The sequence below is a fragment of the Camarhynchus parvulus genome, chromosome 20, assembly GCF_901933205.1.
Source record: "Camarhynchus parvulus chromosome 20, STF_HiC, whole genome shotgun sequence".
NCBI classification, from domain to species: Eukaryota; Metazoa; Chordata; class Aves; order Passeriformes; family Thraupidae; genus Camarhynchus; species Camarhynchus parvulus.
Window position 1 is genome coordinate 14,453,818 of NC_044590.1, and position 22,082 is coordinate 14,475,899.

At 40.3% G+C, this 22,082-nt stretch overlaps 1 protein-coding gene across 13 annotated transcripts in view; it reads right to left on the reverse strand.

Annotated features, from left to right (window-relative positions):
* Positions 1–22,082, reverse strand: part of PHF20 (PHD finger protein 20) — a 72,028-nt gene that overhangs the window by 45,151 nt on the left and 4,795 nt on the right. For 9 of the 13 annotated variants that reach the window (XM_030963509.1, XM_030963504.1, XM_030963501.1 and 6 more), the window contains 7 exons: positions 17,664–17,712; positions 11,572–11,686; positions 5,759–5,930; positions 5,465–5,549; positions 4,686–4,765; positions 900–1,284; positions 405–512 (listed from right to left, as the gene is read on the reverse strand). In XM_030963509.1, the coding sequence (XP_030819369.1) occupies positions 405–512; positions 900–1,284; positions 4,686–4,765; positions 5,465–5,549; positions 5,759–5,930; positions 11,572–11,654 (913 nt within the window). In that variant the 5' untranslated portion in view covers positions 11,655–11,686; positions 17,664–17,712. The remainder of the gene's footprint in view (positions 1–404; positions 513–899; positions 1,285–4,685; positions 4,766–5,464; positions 5,550–5,758; positions 5,931–11,571; positions 11,687–17,663; positions 17,713–22,082) is intronic. The other 4 variants (XM_030963505.1, XM_030963506.1, XM_030963508.1 and 1 more) reach the window with 2 other exon arrangements.

Here is a 22,082-nt window from a genome sequence, read left to right on the forward strand (position 1 = left end):
TGGCATGAATATTTACATAGTATTGAAGTGCCTTTGCTTTAATCCTTCATCTAGTAACTGAAGAGTTTCTACAACTTCTAAGGCTTCTATAGCCTTCTATATATTGGAGACAATATAATTACTGCCACCCATACATCTATGAACTTCTGCATCAAGGCTCACAACTTATGCCTCCTTTATCCAAAACCAACTTCCAAGATTTAGGGGGGAATTCCAGAATGATGATACCACATATGAATGCCCAATTTATGAAAAACAGGTGCTGCATTTCAGTCAATGCATCTATCACAGTTCAAGATTAATACCACAGCTGTTTTATCCCTCCCCCACCCATTAAGCCTGAAGAACTTTTATATTTATACACACACACACATAGTGTGAGAGCTGAATACCAAAAAACTCACACAATGTTTTTTCAATCCTGGGACGCTTCAATGGAACATCACATCCTTTAGGTATTTTCCGACGTCTTAACTCCAAAGTTATGGGTTGCAGGGTCTGAGAACTTTGCTCTACGTATTTACACAACAGAAGAAAAACTGATTTAATACAAAGCTGTGAAACACTTTAACACAAATTCCCAAGCCTCAAAATTTAAATACTGCACTTGCATAAATACAGCTTCATATGGCCTTCTAAAACCCATATAGTAGTATTTAACCCTGCGACAGGTATGCTTTATATTACATGATGGTTACTTGCCTAAATCCAATCTCTGACCAAACCACCAAGGCTCCAAATTTCAGCATGTTTCTGGTTGTCCTGAACAAAGATGAACTTAAAGTTTTTTAACAGTTTCTAGAGATTTAGGCTGTGAAAGAGCAAGACACTGCTTATTCCTCTAAGTAAGTTTAGAAGTGTTCTGGTACATGCCTAAACATTTAAGCTTGGCTACATACCCGTGGGAGGCGTTATTGGTGGTCTGCCACGCTTTCGCTTAGTTTCTTTCACATTTTCCTGTGGACTCTTTACCTTGTCATTCTCAGGCTTCTTCTCAACTTGTGTATCTACTGAATATTCCATATCATTCTCTGATATATTCTCTTTATCTTCTTTTCCATTCTTAGATATATTCTTTTCTGAGATCTTGCCTTTTTCCGAGATGACTACAAATTTTCCCTCTTTATCGGGTTGTTTAACTCGTTTCTCAGTCTTTAATGTCTTTTCATCTTTGTCTTTCTTTGCATTACCTGTTGCTTTCCTCTGCTCTTTAAACTTCTGGTTTTCAGGAGATGATGGAATTTCATTACCTCTTTCCTTAGGCTTAGCATCACCCACAATATTCTAGAATAAAAAGAATGACAGGAAAATCAACTCACTGTAGTCTAAAAGCCACCCCTCCCCTTTGTATTTAGCAGACCTGCATCTTTGTCCAGTTTTTCAAGTGATAAAAGTACACACTCTATTGCAACCCACAGATTAAAACTTAAGAGGCACCTGAACTGGTGAAGGGCCTGTGCAATGTGAACAGGACAGGGCAAGAAAACCATTCTTCACCACATAATGGCAGAAGACATTTGCTGGTCCTTTGCTCCCAGAAGTAGGCTGGGTCCCTACCAGCTTGTGCAGTACTACATAAAACCTACTTGGGACACTGCAGAAAGAGTGGGAGTCAGGAGCAGAGAAAACGGCAGACAGGTCAGTCACTTGGATGTGCAAACTCTTCCTTTCACAGACGAGTCTCATTCAAAACAGGCACGTAGTTTGCTTGCACTAATCATTGCTGCTAATATTGCTAAGGGTATTCCATGTCCTTCCCCTTTTGTGATCAAGCTTTACACCACTGAGAAGGGGCAGGGAGGATGATATATGCTGATTATGTTTTTTCCCCCTTCCAGTGATCCTGCAACAGGCTGTCCTAGATGAATAGAAATCTTCTACCTTTGCACATGGATTAATAATTTATATTGGTCATGTATCAACACTGCCTTTAGTTCAACTAACTTCTCTCTTCTGTAGCCAAATTGAAGCATTAAAGAGCAACTATGCTCCTTCCCAGACACAGTTCTATAGGGCGCAGCAATCTTGAACTTTGACCCAGGATCAGAGGACAGGTAAGGCTAAATAACCTCAACACCTTCTTGGGGAAAGGAAGTGGAACACATGATCCAAGCCATATGAAATTCTGAGAATCCACTTAAGACTGACTATTCCCTTGTACTGCACTACATCTTGCCTTATCCCACTCCAGTATTCCTGTCTATCTGCGGCTTACATGAAAATACCTTTTAAGGTATTTTCAGACTGTAGCCTCAAGAAATAATACTGCTGCACTAAAATGGTGAACATGCAATCTGCTCCATCCCCTATAATATTATTTCAACCATACTTGGTACAGATGTGATTTTAAAAAAAGTCACTGTTTAAAAGCGTGAAATGAAATTTCTGTATATTCCATGAAAACAGACAGGTAAATGGGAAGGAAGTCTTTCACATGTCTGAGCACTCCTTTTTCCAGACATCCTAGAAGTTTGTATTCTGTAAATTCCTTACGGGAGAAGCTTCAGGGGAGCAGTAACTCAAACATCAGGGGAAAACAAACAAAACAAAAAACCCAACCCCAAACAAACAAATGAACACCTACCACCTCAAAAAACAACCCTCAGGCAACTACGTTTCAACACTTCCCATGCTTACAAAACCATCTGATTTGAATCAAATATGTGGTACTGGAACACTCCTAAGCCGTCCTAGTCAAAATATTCTCAAGAAACTGAATCATGAATACAGTATGTCTGAATTACCTCTCGGTGTTCCTGAACTCTTAAAAGTTGTGTGTCCTTGCAAAGGCACATTGGTACAGTTACAGGTCATTAGCATTTCACCATCACTGTTCAACATAGTCAGTTACACACTCTACACAGGGACAGAGTAATAATGTAAAAAACCTTTTTTATTGCTCCCTTCAGCAATTGTATGGTTTGGAGCACTTTTTCTTTTCCTTAACAAGTACTAAGACTTGAGCCATGTCTGCCTTCATGACTACACTCTTTCCTCTGAAGAACAGGAACAAGACACCTCCCCTCCACTTCCAACATGCTGCTACACTACTGTTGTACCTGTTTTTTTCTGATTCTTGAGCACTCCAGTGGCTCAAGTATTTTTTTTTTCAAACTTTACTTCTGGTTGTATAAGTAGAGCTCACTAGGAAATTCTCACTTTATGCTTTTTTATGCTAAACGACAGAAAAAATGTTCTACCACAACTAAAGAGATTCTCTTGGGCTAAGAGACATCTTCTTGGACAAAGGATAAAAGGAGAAAACAGAAAGAACCAACTAAAACCCCCTTTTCATCTCCTTTCAAAACTTTCCAAAGCTATGCAGTATCATGAAACTTCCTAAAAGAGAGACAAAATATTTTTGTTTACTTATGTGAAGTATTTATTCAGATTGTTCAAATCCATTTATTTAACGCTAAATATCATAAAAACATTTCTCATGGAAATGAAGATTCTGCAGTAGTTCACTTGTGAGTATTAGTCAACTTTCCACCACACACAATGATAACCATTTAAAAGCTATGAAGGGCACTTTTGGCGAACGTGAAACAGTGTTCCAATCCAGCCTGGCAGATACAGAAATCTGGAGGACTGCCATACCTCTCCACAACAGTGACAAATATAAATTGTACCACTGACATTCATTACTGGAATCTGTGTTTAAGACTTGTACTGGGGGAACAGATTCAATTTCTTTGCTCAAACTTAAAGTTTCAGAAAACTAAAGGCAGAGAGTATGACCAAAAAACCCACATGCTACAGTTACCATACAGGAATGTGTGGCAAGATATCAGACTTAAAACCCTGTCTGTAATGAAAATTATTCTGAAGCAGGTATTTCAGAAGTTTTAACCAAGTTACTCAAGACCAGAACTTGACCAGTCTTTCCTACATGCCTGTACATGAAAATCAAAGTACAGAGCAGCACTTCTTCCTCCTCACCATCAGCAGGAGAATTTCTAATTTTTAAAATGTAATGGCTCACTACTACTTTCTATCATGAGGTGAAAGTTGAACCCACTGTGCTGAGCAAGTGAAGGGTTGGTAAAACAGCCAAACCACAGAAAAGAAACAAGGAATAGTTAAAAAAAGCTGACCTTCTCAAAGCTGTGAAGTGAAATATTAATAGCCATGCTCCTTAAGTGCCTCAAGAATATTAAGCAGTTGCTTTGGAAAAGAACAGTTTCTGTCCACTCCATAGCTGTCACTCCTTTATTTTTAAATATATATGTGTGTATAACTGTATATATATTCATATATATATATATATATTTAAAGCAATCACAAACAGGTAAAACAATCACAGCGTGATTCAAAACCTTACCACTAGCTTTAGTATGTACATTCTGAATTTTCCAATGACTCTTAGAAATCTGTTTTACTTATATACCTATGACTTCTTTAGTTCAAGAGGTGCATTTAAAGAAGCTGAGAGCTTTGCAAATCACAGCACAAAGATTCACATTTCATTTTAAGAGATTCCCATTAATGAAGGAGAAACGAAGTCCCCTTTTCCCTTTCCTGAGATATTCATCACCCTTTTTCATTTTAAGGGACTTTATTTCAGACATACTGTATTTTAGCAGTAAAGGTTTTTCATTAATTTCACATTATATAATTCACCAAATCCAGCCACCTGAACTGCTCATTTTAGAATACACTAGCTGCACAAGCACCATACTTACCTGATCTTTGGAAAAAGCTTTGACATGAATGTTTTTGACTGTCTGAACTACACCATCATAAAATTTCACAGTGTAGGTACCTAAAATATGAAAACTAAGTGTAAGAGTTCAAAGATCGGAAGTTATTCAACACAGCACCAGCTAATAGCTCCTATACTCCAGCTGCATAATTAGCCCTAGATGAAAGCTGCTTTACCTGTGTTGTCAGAATCCTCAACACAGAGCTCCTAGCACAGGCCAGGAAGACACAGCAAAGTGATCCAAAACAATTCTGGTCAAAATAAAGGTGCGTGTCTCATCTTAGAATTGCTCCCCAGATGCACCTTACTCACAAAACCCCAAAATATTTTTGGTGGAATATTGCAATATATAATCACACAGTTCTTTTCTCCTTGATCTTACAACACAGACAATCTAAAGCAAGCCCAGCATTAAAACAAATCATTCACAGTTCCCCCTCCCATTCTGATTTTTAAGGGGATTTTGCAGCTCTGACAATAGGTTTTATTGCAGTTTACAGGCAACAAAAACAAATTTAAGAAGCAACTTTTCTCACATATATACTTAAAGCAAGTACTGACTGGATAGCCCAGCAGAAAGCTTTTTTCTCGTAAAAAAGGTAAGAGGTTAAAAAAGTTAATGACAAACTAAAACACATCTAAAACACAAAATTGCGTTTTCAAAGCTGTTTTCCATCTGCTGTAGTATCTCTCCCCCTAAATGAGTTTCCAGCACAAACAGAAATACATAACTACTAAGTGTGACCCAGGAATCCTTACCATCTTTGTTAACAGAAGTAACTTTGGCTGGATAGAAGCGACAGTCAGACCAGCATGCCAATACCCGATCATTGATATGAAATCCCTATAAAACAGTAGTTAAAAGTGTCTTTATCTGAGAATTACTGAAAAATACAACTCTATTAAAACATTTCTTTTACTAGTTTTCCAATGTTTAGAAGAAATCATAAAATTTACACAGCAGGTAAGACAGCAACAGTGAAGCATTTTAAAGGTCATCATTCATACAAACGCACACTAAACTGTTACAAATACGCTCAAATTTCCACTTACTGCACAACCTTCTTCCTCATGCAATCCTTCTTTTCTTAACTGTATTTTCTCTAGGGGGCGCAAATAAGGACTGTCCCAACAAAACCATTCATCATATCTATGGTTCCAGCGCTTGAAATGGATAAGTACTTTGCCCTCTTCATAATCAATTTCTTCAATGTGTGCTGGATACCTAGTCAAAGGTAGATTAAAATATTTTAATTATGAATAAGGTAAGTTGTCTAAGACACTTTATACAAATTAACCTCGGTTTAGCTCCTCCAATCGTTTTAATTTGATGTACTACTTGTATAAACAATAAAGATGCTACATAATGACAGAGCAAAGCACATAAGAAAACCCAAAACTGAACACGAAATGCAAACATTGGCTGCAGCAAGAGAAGACAACTAAGGAGTTCTTACTCTGGTGTGGAAAAAAAATTTAACTACAGATTCAGAAGTCCGAAAGACCTTCCCTACATCTAGACATATCACATTTTACAAAATCAATAGCTTCAGTTCACTCTTATCAAGACTAACACTTGGGTGCCAATACACTCACTTCTCTAAGATACCCATCACCAGGCATCATAAATCATCTACCCAATGTAACACCAAAATTCCAGCAGGCACACTAAACATAATTAAAGTTTTAGAATCTCAAAGTTAAATTTCATCTGCAAAATCCTGGGATTTTTAAATATAAACTTCTTAGTACATTAGTAGTAGGGGAATCTGAGATGAGTCAAATTCAAATGTTTCTGATCAGGAAGACCTTGCAAACTCTGTATTTCTTTAAATTGCATTGGTAATTTGTAACTTCAGTACAGATTTCAGAATCACAGCTACTTCACTATCGCAACTGAAGGTAACATTCCAAGTACAAAGCTTTCCCTTCCGCAACAGTAATATCAAGAGAAAATTTCCATTTGTCGGTGTTTTCAGTATTCTGGAAGAAAGACAAGGCCTCAGTGAATTCTTGAACAAAGGGCTGAAGACAAAACTCAAATCCACAAGTACTCTTTATCTGGTAAACCACACTTGAAAGACAGAACAAGTGGTAGAAAGAAGTAGCATCTCAAAAAGATCAAGCATGATACTAACAGTAAAGCCTAGACATTTAAGAATTAAGGCTCAAATGCAATCCAGGCTACTGTTCTACAACCCTACACAAAGAGAAAGCAAGTCTACCTGCAACTGAAATCCTCCAGCATATCTAAGTCATGTCCAGTCATGACTTCACAAAGAGCTATGAATAGGCCACACTAGAGACTTACATTGCAACTACAGACTAAGGATACTCGCTGCCACACATGTCAAGCTATGCCATTAGTTCACCCCCATGTATTACCAAAATGCATGCAGCAAAGGCTGTGGAGGAGAGGAATTCCAATGGGAGATATTTATGGCAGGGACAGCTGTAACTGGCTACCAACTTCTTGGAAAAAAAAAAAAAACTTTCTTCCTGTTACAGTCAATATACTTTGTATTTATGTAACTCAAGTACTGTCCTCCACAAGCTCTTGAGGGGGCAGTAGTTACAGTCATAACCTGAACATTAGTTTTGGATATCACTAAGTACAGATAATGACAAAAATCAGCATCCCATTCCCTACAATCTGAGAGCAGCAAAACCAGATAAGAAATCCCATATCCTCTCAACAAGAGAGCAGCCAGAAGGGTGCTCTTGCCATTGGGACTGCAGTACGCCTGGGACTCGTTTAGATTTTTCAATGATGAAGAGGGAAGCTAGTAAAAAGGGCAGAGTGCTGACTCAGTACAAAGCTAACAATCCTGTCCAAACAGATAACCACCTCTAGGAAGCACAATCCACTTTCTACCACTGAGATGAGACAAGCCCAAGTTACAAGAGCCAGCTAATTCAACGATGCAAGACTGCTCTCTGCTTCACATCCAGCAAAAGAAGGAACTTTCTCCACCAGAACTGTCATCCCAGAATCATGTATCAGTACCATCTGCACCTATCCCACTTCACTAATGGGAGTTAAGATCATTAACAAAAAAGTATCTGACAATGAAACCAAATTTCAGTCTACCTGAGTGTGGTTGAGCTAGAGCTTTCAGTTCTTGGAGAACATGCTGCAAAGCCTCAACATCATCTCTTTCTGAAGCAATAAACATCAGTCAACATACACTCAGTGCTCTTGACTGAAGCAGTAAACCTATTACAAGCTGTGCTAGACCTATCCATGAACTCTGACAGACCTTGACACTTGGACACTACTTTCCTTTCATATGAGAGCACTGGCAGCCACTAAACAAAGCAATAAGGGTCACAGAAAGGTTCACAGGCTCTCAACAGCCCTGAGCACCATGCACTGACAGGCCAAGCTTCCTTCCTCCCACACCTTTTGTAGAACTGAGCAAGCGCACCACATCAGGAGGTGCAAGTGCTCAAAGACATATACAGAAGAGTAACAGAACATTACCCATACACTTCCTCCAAAGAGCATACATAGGGGAGAGGTAACTTCAAAGAAACTCAGACTTGTTTATTAAAAAAAATACTATGAGAGGACACACTAAGTAAAAGGCCAATAGCTGAAGCCTGGATAAGGCCCCAGAGAACAACTAAGACATGTCCAGGGTGGCCGAACACATCCTCCCCCAAACCACAAAGGAAGTATTCAGCTGACTCAATGGATATTCAAGACAGCTAAACGGATCCTGGGTAAGAAAACCCCAAATGGTACTGATTTAAGTATTTATCTGAAACACTGTGAAACTGGAGACAACATCTTGCAACATACAGGAGGAGCAAAACTATCCTCTTCTGGGAAGAGGTAAGTATCTGGAAATTCCCTGGACTAGGTCTGTTTCCCTTCTCTTTTCCTACATACCAAACCAGAATTGCTATAAACCCCCACTCTCTTGGAAACTAGAAAGGGACAAGCTTAGTGCAGTCAAAGCAATGCAGAGAGGAAAGGAAGCATTCAGGAGAACCAGCACCATGAAGGACAGCAGCTACAGGGGTTCATCTTTTTAGTACTTAGAGACCAATTCCTGATAGCATGAACAACTGAACTCATGGGACTGACAATCTGAATCTTAACAGGGTAGCACCACATTACTCAAGAGCTCTAACCATAATCAAAAGCCCCTTCACATCCATTTTACTCAAACAATAGACAGAAAAACTTGGATATATCATTACAACAAGGTAACAAAAGGGAACATCATTTGCCTATTGCAGGCAGCCAGTGCAGTCATCCTCTTTTCAGTATGAGAGGATGCAGCTAGACACCACTCAATCAGTTTAAATGATTCAATGCAAAAGGTTTCAAAAAGTCAATTCAGCTGCAATAGTGTGCCCATGTCAATGGCTACAGCATCCCCTCTGGGATCCCTCCACTCAGGACTGCCCTACTGCAGCAGTCTCTCTCCTTCATCCTCTGAACTCCAGCACTATGAGACCTCTCAGCATCCATAGAGGCTCTCTCCCTATAGCAACCTGAGGCCAACAGACAAATCTTTCATGACAGTTCTGATGCATCAACCCAAGCCCTAAGAACCTAAAGTGAAACACCAAAAGTACTCATGGTGCTCCCTGGAGTTCAAGTATAGGACGTGACAGACAACTGCACCAGGAATTGCAGTGCATTGCCAATATGCTATGATTCCAAATACAACAAAGCAACCTCTGGGATGAGCAGTAAAGATGCAAAATTCACCTTGCACTTTGACAAGGAGCAGGCTCCACACTGACTACTCTGCTGGCATAAAGTGTTTTTTCTTCACTAGGATTGACAACACGTCCAAACACCCTGGAAGTCCTTAACTAGCAATTTGGAGCGCAAGCCATTGACATTAAAGAGAGGTACATGGCACTCTGACATGAAATATTTTCCAAAGCATCACTGCCAACAGACTGGTAATAGTGGCCCATGAATTGACTGATGTATTTGGTACTGAGAACAGAAATCAAAGACAGCACTTTAACTAAACAGGAAACTTGTGACTATGTTTTAGCATCAATACAGCAACAAAAGTACACACAAGAAAAGTCTGGACCTCCAAAGGGAAAAGCAAGTGTCAGCAAACAGAAAATCTTGTGCCCCTAAAGGAGTGCACAGTAACCACACCACAGAGTGGTCCTAGGGCACATGCACAGGGGCAGATGTAAGCAGCAGAGAAAAAAAACAGTCTGCTGACCTCTACAAATCCACACCCAGTGAGTTGTGTCAGCACTGACAGTTTTGCTAAGCCCCCAGCTCTTAAAAATTTTGATTGAGAAACCCTAAAAATGCAAATGCACACAATCCAGAGTTCAAAGCTTAGCAAGGAAACAAAAAGATTTCAGAACTGGAGAGTTCATAACCAAGTTGTGAGACCAGAGTTGCAAAGCACTGTGTGTAGGACAGGTAATTTAAGATCAAGTGTTTCCAAAAACCAAAGAACATGGAACAAACAGCACACCCAAAATTAAAATTTAAGCCAAGGGATATGCAGAAAGTAGAGCAGGTTGTTGAATTCCCCCCCCCACAAAGTTTTCCCATGAAAGAGTTATGTACACTCAAACACTGTTGTTGAGCAAACATCAGAAGGATAAGAGTTATGGACACAAGTTATTAGCCCTACTCAAACAGCAGCTACACCAAACTGCATCTTTAAAAAGCCTACATTACAGACAAGCTAAGAGATCTTATTTTTGTAAGCCTGACTAATTTTTTTTTTTGCTGTACTAACAAAACTCAAGAATATAAAAAATGGACATAGGTTCAGATCTTTGCTTACCTACACAAGTCTTGGATACACAGCTAAGCCAAATTAATGTGTGAATAGGATTTAATGTTCATATTTTACGTTCTTTATGGAAACAGCTATGTTTTCTCGCTTTCACAATTCCAATGCCCTTGTACCCGGAGAGAACATGCTCCACATGCAACCAAGACCTTTTGGAATAAATCCCCTGTGTCTAAGACAGTGCACTGTCTTCCTGAGATGCCCAAACAGTTTTCAATACTGACTTTGCACACTTCACCTGTTGGCAGGTTCCAGAGCTTTAAGTACAATCATATCTAACCCACAGTGACTTCGTAATAAAAATCAGCTACAGATGACTTCTGGAAAGAGAAGTTATCTACATGAGCTAACAAAACCAAATTAATTCCTGTATTTAAGAAGGCTTTGGCAATTTTCATTTTATCTCTCATTCACTGAGAATTATTAAATGCTAAGTTTTGAGCTGACTACCTGAAACGTACAGAGTCAGAAAATTCAAAGTTAGCCTAAGTAATTTGTAGGCTCTTTTTCATCATCCTAAAGCAGTGGTTCATGAAGAAAAATGTTTTTCCTCACAGCTGAGAACTGCAAGACAGGCACCAGACCAGACTTGTTAGCATGGAACATGGTTCTCCACAGAATTCTTTCATTCTAAAGCTGACCACCATCATATGAGCACAGGCCTAACAAACTCGATCAGATTTTAGAGCCTATGAATTCACAACAGCACCGGGAAAGGAAGCAGCAAGGATATTCTGTACTGCAAAGAATTTATTCTTCCATAATATCTGCTCTGCAATATTAAGTATAGCACAGAACTTAAAGGGTGAATTCAGGAGAATGAGAGCCTGAAGTCCAGCTAGATTTAGGAGCAGTCCTACTCCCAGACACAACACCAGTACACTTCTGGAGGGCCAGCACAACATACCAGCATCTATTGCCCATCTCAATCACTGGTATATAAACTTTTATAAATTAACTACTTTCCTACAAACCAATGACTACAACTCTAAATATTGAACCAATACAAAATGTTATAGATAGTAAAGACTTAAAATTAATATAACATGAATGGTTTTAAAAATATACCAGTTTTTTAATCTGTCACGGGCTTCCAACTGGGCTCCCACCTCAAAGTTGATCCCTCTTCTATTCGGAGGATGTTTTGTCATTTTGTAATATCAACACTGCTGATTTTATTCCCCTGAAAAATGCAATTAAATATCAATCACTAATCAAGACATACACAAAATAAGCTTATGCACTATAATTCCCAGAAGCCAGATGTTAAAGAACTGCTGTAATTTTGGTTTGCAGAAAGTAAGGGGGCAATTATCTTTTAAATAAGGGTTCCCAAGTGACAGTCTGCAGAAGGATTCCAAAAGTATGTTCAAAATGGCAGCTACTGGACCATGAAAGAGTAAAGCTCAGCCTCTGTCCACTGGTCCAAGTTCCAGGTCAATTACGAACCACACAACACAGTGTTTATTCACAAATGAGACGGAAGTTTCGTAATATTTTCTGCCCCCCTCTCCATTTTGATGAGAACAAGGAATCCAGTAAACAGGAAGTGGGAAAAACAAACACAATGACAATCTTTCAACAGCTACCACATTAGCGACACTCTGGAACACTATGTCACCTCATCACTAGAAGTGCAATAAAGTTCAAAGACATTAGAAATATGTAGTTTCTTAAACCCACTTTTAGAAGACTCTCTATACTCCTTGCATATTTGCATTGTTTTTGTCCAACTTCTCCACTGCTTTACCCAGAATATAAAAAAAGTCTTCATTAATATTTGTTTCCAAAAGATAATATAAAAGTTTAAGAAATCTTGCTCTAGTAGTTTATCTCACGGTACATACAGTGTAAAAGCCTGATCAACAGCTATTTTTCCTGATTTTTTTGTCAGTTTTTTCCAGCAATTTTAAGATACAAATTATGATCCATTCCTGTAGTCTTCAAGTGCACAAGATCCAAAAACACAAGTAAGTCTTACTCAATATCACTGTCCTTAGAGTAAGGTTGTATCTTGAACATTCAATTACAGGTGGACAAAACTGATTTGAGTTAAAATAAAAAAACCTAGTCTTACACTACATGAACAAGGAGACATGCACAGAAATAAACACTAGTATTTTCGTTCACATAAGGCATAAACAGCAATGGTGTCAACTAAGACGCATCTACAAAAATATTAACATCGTGAAGAATTCCTCTAATTTCAAGTGTGGTTCACAAATCAAAGATCTTTAGGAATATCGTAGAGCTTTTATGACGGGGAAAAGCTACTCCTTCACCACACTTTTTAGGCCAGGCCATTTGCCAAGGGCTGACCACAGAGACAGCCCAACCAGCTCCATTCAATCACCACACTGCAAAAAAACTTCTCTACCAAAAGTTCATCTGCTGCTTTCCTCTAAAACAGTGCTTTTAGACTGACCCTCACCTCTATTAAAGCAGCCTGCAAGGGTATAGGGGAAAAAATACCATCACCTATAAGTCTGATTCACAGCAAAAGACAAAGTATTCTAGCCACCTAGGAACTGAAAAAAATTAATTTCCTAGAGTAGTATCTGATAGCAGACTGAGCTCTCACAGTATCACACTGGATCTGAATCAGCCCAGTCTTCTAATGGTTGGGGCGGGAGTCCATAACTTTTAATTGGGAAAGGAAATTAAGAAAAACTTAAGACAGATGGGGTTTTACAGTTTACGTTGCATCAGAACGTAGAATTTGAAAAAAAGAAAAAGGCAGCAAGTGCAAAGCTATACTTTAAGAGGTTTATCCACTGACACCTCAAATAGCCATGATTTTCTTTGCAGATTTACATTATTAAAATATCCCTTTCTCACTCTAGCGAGGGAATTTCATGCCTCCAAACACTGAGCAGACATCCATTTTGCTTAACGCTTGAAGAAATTATATCTGCAAGGTGATTCTTTCCCTAGTACGCTTCTTTTTCCTTTTCTCTAAGGAGGGACATGCAAAGCCAACCCAGAGGCACTCTCAGTGCATTATTTCAGCTTCCCACAGTGGTTCTCCTCAGTAAGAGCTGCCATCTGGATGAAAGGGATTCAATCTCAGCTCACCTCTATGGGGCTGGAGAGGAACATACTTATCTGCGGATTTCAGTAACAGGATCACACACATTAGGGCTTCCATAAACACATTCATTTTGGCACAGAAGGTCGTACTATGGTTTCATTCAAATATTTTAAAAATATGAGTATCACAGCTAATAGGAAATGTGAAGAAAACAGCCAGAGCCACTTAATCAGTTAGAGAGGCAGCACATTCCATGAAAATCTGAACACAGCTAGTCATAGTCAGCTAACACCAACATTAGTTAAAGCACACACACTGCACTTCACTAACTCAGCTAAGCTTGTTAGAAGGCAGTAGGTTACAATGTTGAAAGAGAGAAAAAATTCTGCAAGCAGAAATCTCGTATCATTGGCCCCTCCTCCCGAAGTCTTCATTTCTCTCCCCTCCGAAGTTACAGAACTTGGGCTGCTTTGGGTTCTCTCTCACATCCTACCACTGGCTTGCACTGTGGTCCTGCTCCTCAGACCATGAAAGCAGGCTGGCTTTTCCATTTACAGACAATTTCAGGAACGGTTTCCTCAAGCAGATGTATACTTGGCAGAACATTACATAAGATAAATTACTCAGTAGAGGGTCTCAACCATTTTACCCCAAAATATCCAGCCTTAGAGTGAGACTGAAACCATGAGACACAACTTTTACTGAAAACCATGACATAGCTCTGCACAAACTAGGCCAAGAGGCAGTGCCAAAAAATGCTTCACCAGCATCAGCATGATCATGACCATAATGATAACTTCATTTCTCAGAAAGCAAGCACTGAACACAGGGGCTTGCCTGCTTTGTGGTTTTATGTTTCTGCCCCTGTCCTCTCCAGCAAAGATTGCTTAAAAAAACCTTAAACTACATTAAAACAGCTTGTCAACAAACAACCCCAGACTGATGAGACATTCACAGCTGCAACTTGGAAATAAGAATATTTTGCCAGAATATCTCTCCTAAAATTTTCTTCACCAGAAAATAACGTCTTACTTCTCTACGAAGATCAGATCTGTTTCAGGACCAAATATTTCAGGATTTAGATAAGCCACTACTTCCAAAACAAAATGTTTCTAAATCTGTATTATTGAAATACATGTTATTTAAAAGACATAGCCTTTTCTTCTCCATCAAAGTCATCATAAGATAATCTAACTTTTAAAGACTATTCAACTAATCAGACAGATATCAGTGACAAAGGTACACTCATCTCAGGGCAATGCAGAGGAAAATACATTAATATTGATCCCTTCAGGGATCAGTTTTTGACTCCTAAAACAAGCTTTTCGCTCTGCTAACAGTGCATGTCCTGTACACCTTCACCTGCAGCTGTTCTTACTCTCTCCAGAGACCCAAACCTGGCATATCACCAAGTTCTAACAGAAGTGGGCTCCTCTGGCAACTGAAAATCTGTTTCATATTATCAGACAGAGCAAACCCAAGCAGTTACAGCAAACTTTCACTAATAACAGCCTCTCCTGTTTCCTCTGCAAAATCGCTGCAGCCTTTTCCAAACCACACCTACCCTGGCAAAACTATTTTCCAAATCCCCGTGGAGTGATTAAACCACTCCTTCACAAAGTGTCACACCAAAACTCTTTCTTTAAAATCAGCCCCACTTTCAAACTTAATTCTGTCTCAGTGCTGCTTCATAAGCAGTTCAGAAGAAATGCAACTCACTTCCACAACTCAGCCTATTTCCCTCATTCTTTTGTGCATCCATGCCAAACCCAAGGATTTCCCTCCCTCTGCCATAAGGATACAATAAAGAAAAAAAGAGGAACACCATGAAAAAAAAAACCCACAGTTCTCTGACCTGATAAAGATGCACAATCAACTTTGACAGTCTGCATAAATATAATCCTACTTTGCACTGAGAATTTATATTTTATTCTGGATGGGAAGCTTGTTGTCCCAGCTCCTAGGAAGCACTCAGTACCTTGGTGGTGATTCTTCAGGACTACAGGCTAAGAAAGTTAATAAAAAGCACTGGCAAAACCAGGAAGTAAAAGCAACTAGCCAGAAATTGTCTTGCATTCCCTGGAGATGCAGCACAGATACTGCTGACCTGGGGTACTGCAGGCAGCACTGCCACTCCTAGACAAGCAACACAAGCCTGTTTTGTTTTCTTCTACGACAAAGCATGTTTACAGTTGACTCCACAAAGCCTAAGGCTAAGTCTGACTCTGCCATCCTCTCCAGCATCTCTGCTCCAAATTTGCTTGCACATCTATGTATGGAACTGCCAAGGACTAAGTCCATTCACATTTTGTACATCAGGTTTTTCTTACTCGTCAATGTAGTTAGTTTTGACCTTTTATCATCTGCACCCATGATACCAGCCTCACGTCTCCATCAGTGGCAAAAATGATGAACGCCTCACCCAGTTCACCCCCTACAATATGCACGCCCCCATCAGCAATGGTCAGTCCAGAGAAGTTCGTGGTCCCCACCACAATCGGAACAACTGGCAAGTGGATGACCACAGCCATGCTGTGCTGAATGAAACCACACACCTGGAGATGAGAAAAGGTATGATATCAGACTGCAAAACAGTACTTACAGACACCATTTATACTATACAATCCTAACGGCATCTTATGAAGACTAAGTGGAATTCTCACAAGCACCACCTAAAAACTGCATTGGCACTGATAAGACGATTACAATAGACTTTTATTGCCTGCGGACAAAACACCCTCTGCCTGGCAAGTTTTGACTACAGCAGCAGTGCTACCATGCCTTACTGTGTTTTACCCTACACATAAAAACAGATAAAAAACTCCTATACCTGCTAAACATGTTAACTGAAGAACAGCCTCTGTTCATCCAAGGATGTCTGCTCCTGCCTCACGCTGGTTTTGTGTATCATTTCACAGGTAGGTTACTGTTTTTGGATGTGACCATAAATTTCAGATTATGTCCTTCACAGCAGTGTTTCAAACCACAATGCTTAGATCTTCAGGCAAGTTTTTGGGTTACTTTTTTTTTAAGTAACGGGAACAAGAAAGATTTAAACTAGACAGGAAGACCTGACACTGCAACAAATTTCAAGGAATACTGCATCACCCCCCTTCTTCTATCCAAAAGACACATTTCAAACAAGACACAGGACTATATGCAGTTCTTATTTGCACAGTGTAACACCCTCAACTACATTATTCACCAGCACTTACTTGGTTTAAAAGCTTCCCAGATTCCATCAACAACTACGCAGGTGAACTCTGAGCCACACAAAACAGAAACTGGATCCTGAACTCATACTTATCATCTCTGTAACAAGAATGCTGAACGGCTTATTCCTCACCACTGACATTCCCTCAAACCATAAGACTTGAGTACTTGATTTCAGTCTCCTACTTCTTCTCTAGTTTATATAAGTAGATTAGGAGAACTGACCAGTAAAAATCTACATTTGCTCTTCTCCTCAGGCAGAACCAAGACCATCCCAAAGTACTCGGTGACAAAACTGAAAAGGTGTTACATGAATGAGCCTCTGAACAAGATCCTCACTTCCTGAGATTACAGAGCCTGGAGAACGTCATTTTCATCCCCTCAGCAACATCTCATGTAACTGTGCTGTCAGTTTCAACTGGTGCTGAGACTGGGATAGACCAACATGGAAGCAGATATTAGGAATATAAGTAATTCAACAGAAAAAAAAAATTTCTATAAAATCTATTTGAATTACCAAGTGCAATTAAAGAAATAAATAGTCATTACTGAAAACAATTATTTTCAGTCATTTGATCATGTCCTGTGTTCTGGTTTCTTTTTCTGTAAACACTAAAGATAAAAAACAAGCACCTAAGCACTGAACAAATAGGAAGAAATTGGAAAAAGGTTAAGTCACATAAAATAAATCAAGTTTTTCCTAAATAAAGCAATATTAATGAAAACCTACTTTAATGAGACTGTTTATTTTCAGTTTAAGGAAAAAATGGCAGCCTTTAAGAATACAAGAATTCAATGCAGATAAGTCTTGCAGAAGCTCTGTGGATAGTATTTAAGCAAAACCTGAATTTTAAAGCAAAATTCAAAAGCTTAAGGAAAAGCCACAATTAAAAAAAGGATCTATGTTTATACTCACCAAGAAACTTGTTTATGTTGCTGCAAACATTCCAACCAGTGCTGTGTAACTACAGGAAAGGAAAAACAAAAACATGTGAATTCTGAGACTAAAAGTAGTTCAGAGTTCAAAAAAATATTCTCTCTACAGTCAACAGTAGCTGCATAATAGAATAACACGTCTAGAACAAAAATTTAATCTGAAAATATTTCAGTACAGGTCAGCAGGCTGCTGTGATCCAAATTAGAGAGACCCTTAAGAGACCCTGACACACAGACATTCCCTCTGCATATCTCCACATCATATTTCTCCATCATTTATTTATCTGTTGTCAACTAAAAGTCACCAGTAACTTCATCATTACTCCTACTTTAATGCAACAGGTACTGCAGTATTAACTAACTACACACTAAGTAAGCAGTCCGCTCCTGTCAATGAAGACATACTCAACCGGATAATCTACATTCACCACATGGCAGAAGGAGCTGTGTTTTGCTAATACAAGAATGAACTACAAGAGTTTCTCCAGAATTGCTTCTTCATCCACAAATCCAATTCTTGTCAATTCATGTAGGCTTCCTCACACTGCACAAGTGGGAAAGACAGCCATTTGAATTGCTCCCAGAAGCCCAATTTAGGCTGCAAATTTGGCACTGTAATGACACTGCTCTCAGTTTCTACCTGAACTGAAGCTGCATAGAGCCTATTGTGGTTTAGGAATAGTATTCTTCCATCAAGTGTTCCCACTGAAAGGAGAATTAGAGGCACAAAAGGTAAAGACCATTGGTGGAGATAAGAACAGTTTACTGAAAACAGCAATGAGATAAGAAAATGAACTGTAAAAGTAATGGTATTAAGAAGTGTACAAGAAAGGCAAGCAATACACACCGGAATGCTCAGTGCAGAGCCTGACTTAACCTGACCACACCCAAACCACCCCAACCTGGAAGGGACCCCTTTCCCCAGCCCCCAGAAAATGATGTGAGGTGGCGCAGAATTTCAGTACAGGTCAGCAGGCTGCTGTAATCCAAACTAGAGAGATGCTTAAGAGACCCTTACAAACACACAGACACCCCTCCGCATATCCACATCAGATTCTAGCCACACCCTCTTCTGGCTATTAGGACATTATCCATCCCTTATTCTGTACCACATACATCATGCCCATATCCTACCCGTTTCCAACTATACACACACACACACATATAAATATATATACACACAGACATAGATATCTACAAAAGCACGGCTATCATTTCCATCATTAATGGCTGTCCCTCCAGCATGTCTGTTGAGTTCATTTAGTCCAAGACTGTGGATTCCATCCATCATAGAGGTCTTCTAGGGCAAGAGGGCTGGTGGCAAACTCTATCAGGAATTCACAACTGGTATATCTGGAGCAGTCTATACACTTTGTCAATTGCAGTTATGGCACACAGTGGCACTATTATTCACCAACCAATATTATACAATTCAACATTACAGACTCTTCTCACCCAAAAATCAAATCCCTTTGAGGTACACATCATGTTCCCTTGTCCCTCTGCATTACCCACAAAGAGCACCTAGGTCCTTGAGCAAAACCAATCCGCCAGATGTGCTTGCCTTTGTCTGAGGTAGGACTAACCCAAACTGTCTTCCCTAATATATTCCTCCTTATCTATCCTTCATGGGGACCATACTCCATTCTACAGAATGTGGAAGTTTTGATTGTGAAGTGCCAGCTTGACTGGTGTAGCCTCAGGTGTTAACTAACCAGGTGGCTTTTGCTATGTGTAGATGTCAATGTCTGATGGTTCCCCACCCATTACTTTCAATATGGTTGTTAACAGTCCATTATGCTGCTCAATTTTTCCAGAGACTGGTGCATGTTAAGGAATATGATACACCCACTCAATCCCATAGTATCTGGCTCAGATGTCTATGAGGCTGTTGTCTGACTCAATTCTTTCTGGAGTGCCATGCTGACAGAGGATTTGTTTTTCAAGGTCCAGATGGTGTTCTGGGCAGTGCTGTGAGACATGGGGTAGGTCCAACCATCCAGTGGCGCCTTCCACCACCGTCAGCATGTAACATTTGCCTTGGTGTGTCTGCAGGAGTGTGATGTAATTAATCTGACAGGCCTCTCCATATTTATATTTTGACCATTGCCCCCCCATACCACAGGGGTTTTACCCACTTGGCCCAGCTTGACTGCAGTACACGTTTCACAGTCATGGATAACCTGGAGATGGTATCCATGGTTAAGTCCACTCCACAGTCATGAGCCCATCTGTAATGTTGCATCTCTTTCCAGATGACACAAGGTGTCACGAGCTGCCCACCAAGCCAGAAATAATTCACCTGCAGCAATTTAACCTTGGCAGCCTGACCCACCTGTTCATTGTTGCAATACTCTTCAGCAGCCCAACTCTTGGGTATGTGCGCATCTCCACAACATACTTTTACAGTCAATTTCTCTACCCAGGCAGCCACACTTCAGCAGCCCAGATGGGTTTCCCTCTGCACTGCCAACTGGTCTTTTTTCACTGGTCCAGCCCCCCTCCCCCCAGCATTTGCCACCGTCCACAAACCAATGCAGAGGTATGATATTGGCTATTTCTCTCATTCAGCAATATTTGAGGACAGCTGGATGGCTTTCAGCTCTGCAAGGACCACCTTGTCCTTCATCAGCTTCTGCAACTCACTGTGTATGACTCCAAATGGCAGCTTTCCATCTCCAATTTGTCCCTATGGTATGACAGGAAGCAGCAGTGAAGAGAGCATCACTTTTCCTTTTCTGGTAGTTGATTATATGGTGGAGTCTCCTTAGCATGGTGGCACCTTTTCCTCCTCCTCTTCTGATGGTATGGATATTTTTGCCTTCGTGCCACTGTGATGAATTCCAAGATTCCTGGGTGATTGGGGTTTCCTATTTGAGCTCACTACATAGTCAGAGCCATTCACTTATTCCACGTAGTGTCAGTGGCATGATGTTTAGAAGGGAATTTCCCTTGGACATTCAGTCCAGCACTGTCAGTCCGAGTGCCAGAAAGCGCTGTGCTTCAGTGTCAATCATTTCTGAGGCGGTGCCAACCCCTTCATAACCTGGTCAAGATCTCTTCTTCAGTTGGGGTGTAACAGGCCTCAGATCCTCTTTATCAGCGAATCCAGAACCTCAGGGGTTGTCTTCAAGTCTCCATGGGTACTTTCTGTCAGAGACTCCAGGAAGGACCATGCTTCCCAGCTGCAATGTAGAGCACATTTTTCACATCTTATCCCGTCCTGAGTGGCCCAAAGGCTGCTGCACAATCTTCTGTTGAGTTTGTCCAAAACTTGTTGTTGTTTAGAATCCCACCTAAAATTGTTGCTCTCCTGTGTCACATGACAGAGAGGGCTTACAATCTTGACTATCTTATGGAATATGCATCCTGCAAAAACCCACAGTTCCTAAGAAAGCCTGTGTTTCCTTTTTGCTGCCTGGACACACTACTTTGATGACCACATCCACTGGACTATCATAACATCCATCCTGCCATTTTACTCCTAGGAACTGAATTTGCTGGGCAAATCCTTGATCGTGGCAAAAACAGCCTTTGGGAGGATTTGGATTATTTTCTCCCCTTTCTCAAAAGCCTCCTCTGCAGTGTTGCCCCCATACAATGATGTCATCAATATACTGCAAGTGTTCTGGAACCTCACCCTTTTCCAGTGCAGCCTACATCAGTCCATGGCAAATGGTAAGACTGTGCTTCCATCTCTGGGGCAGCCGTTTCTAGGTGTACTGGATGCCACTCCAGGTAAAAACTAACAGTGGCCTGCACTCTGCTGCTAAAGGAATGGAGAAAAACACACTGGCAATCTCAATTGTGGCATCACTTTGCTGCCCTGGACTTCAGGTCATACTGAAGTTCCAGCATGTCCGGCACAGCAGCACTCCGTGATGGTGCGATGATGGTGTGACTTCATTCAGGCCAAAATACTTCACTGTCAGTGTCCACTCTCCATTGTACCCATGCACTGGCCAATTAGGACTACAGGACATTTCCTCTCCAGCTTGCTCGAGTCTTTCAAGTCTGTCCAGAGTCTTGGACAGCTCATAGCCACAGGTCAGTCAGGAGGAAAAAAGATGATCTCAAATTGCCTGAATCAAGTAGTCACCCGGAGCACTTCTTGTCCTCCTTTCATTGACATCAATGTCAATGCCCTAGTGTATGACAATGGCACACTCCATCCAAACTTCTGCCACATGGATTGTTGTGAAAAACTAGAGAAAATTACTACTGGCTCAAATCAACTGAAGGGGAGGGGGCAGTTCTGTGGAAAGTGGGAGGTGCACTGCCCCATTCCACAACCCCACCTCCAGGAACCTCTAGTCCAGCCCAGAATGATTGTCAGGTACTGTCACACTGAAAGGAATGCCCCACACTCCATGCCTGCAGCCTCAATCTAGCTCCAGAG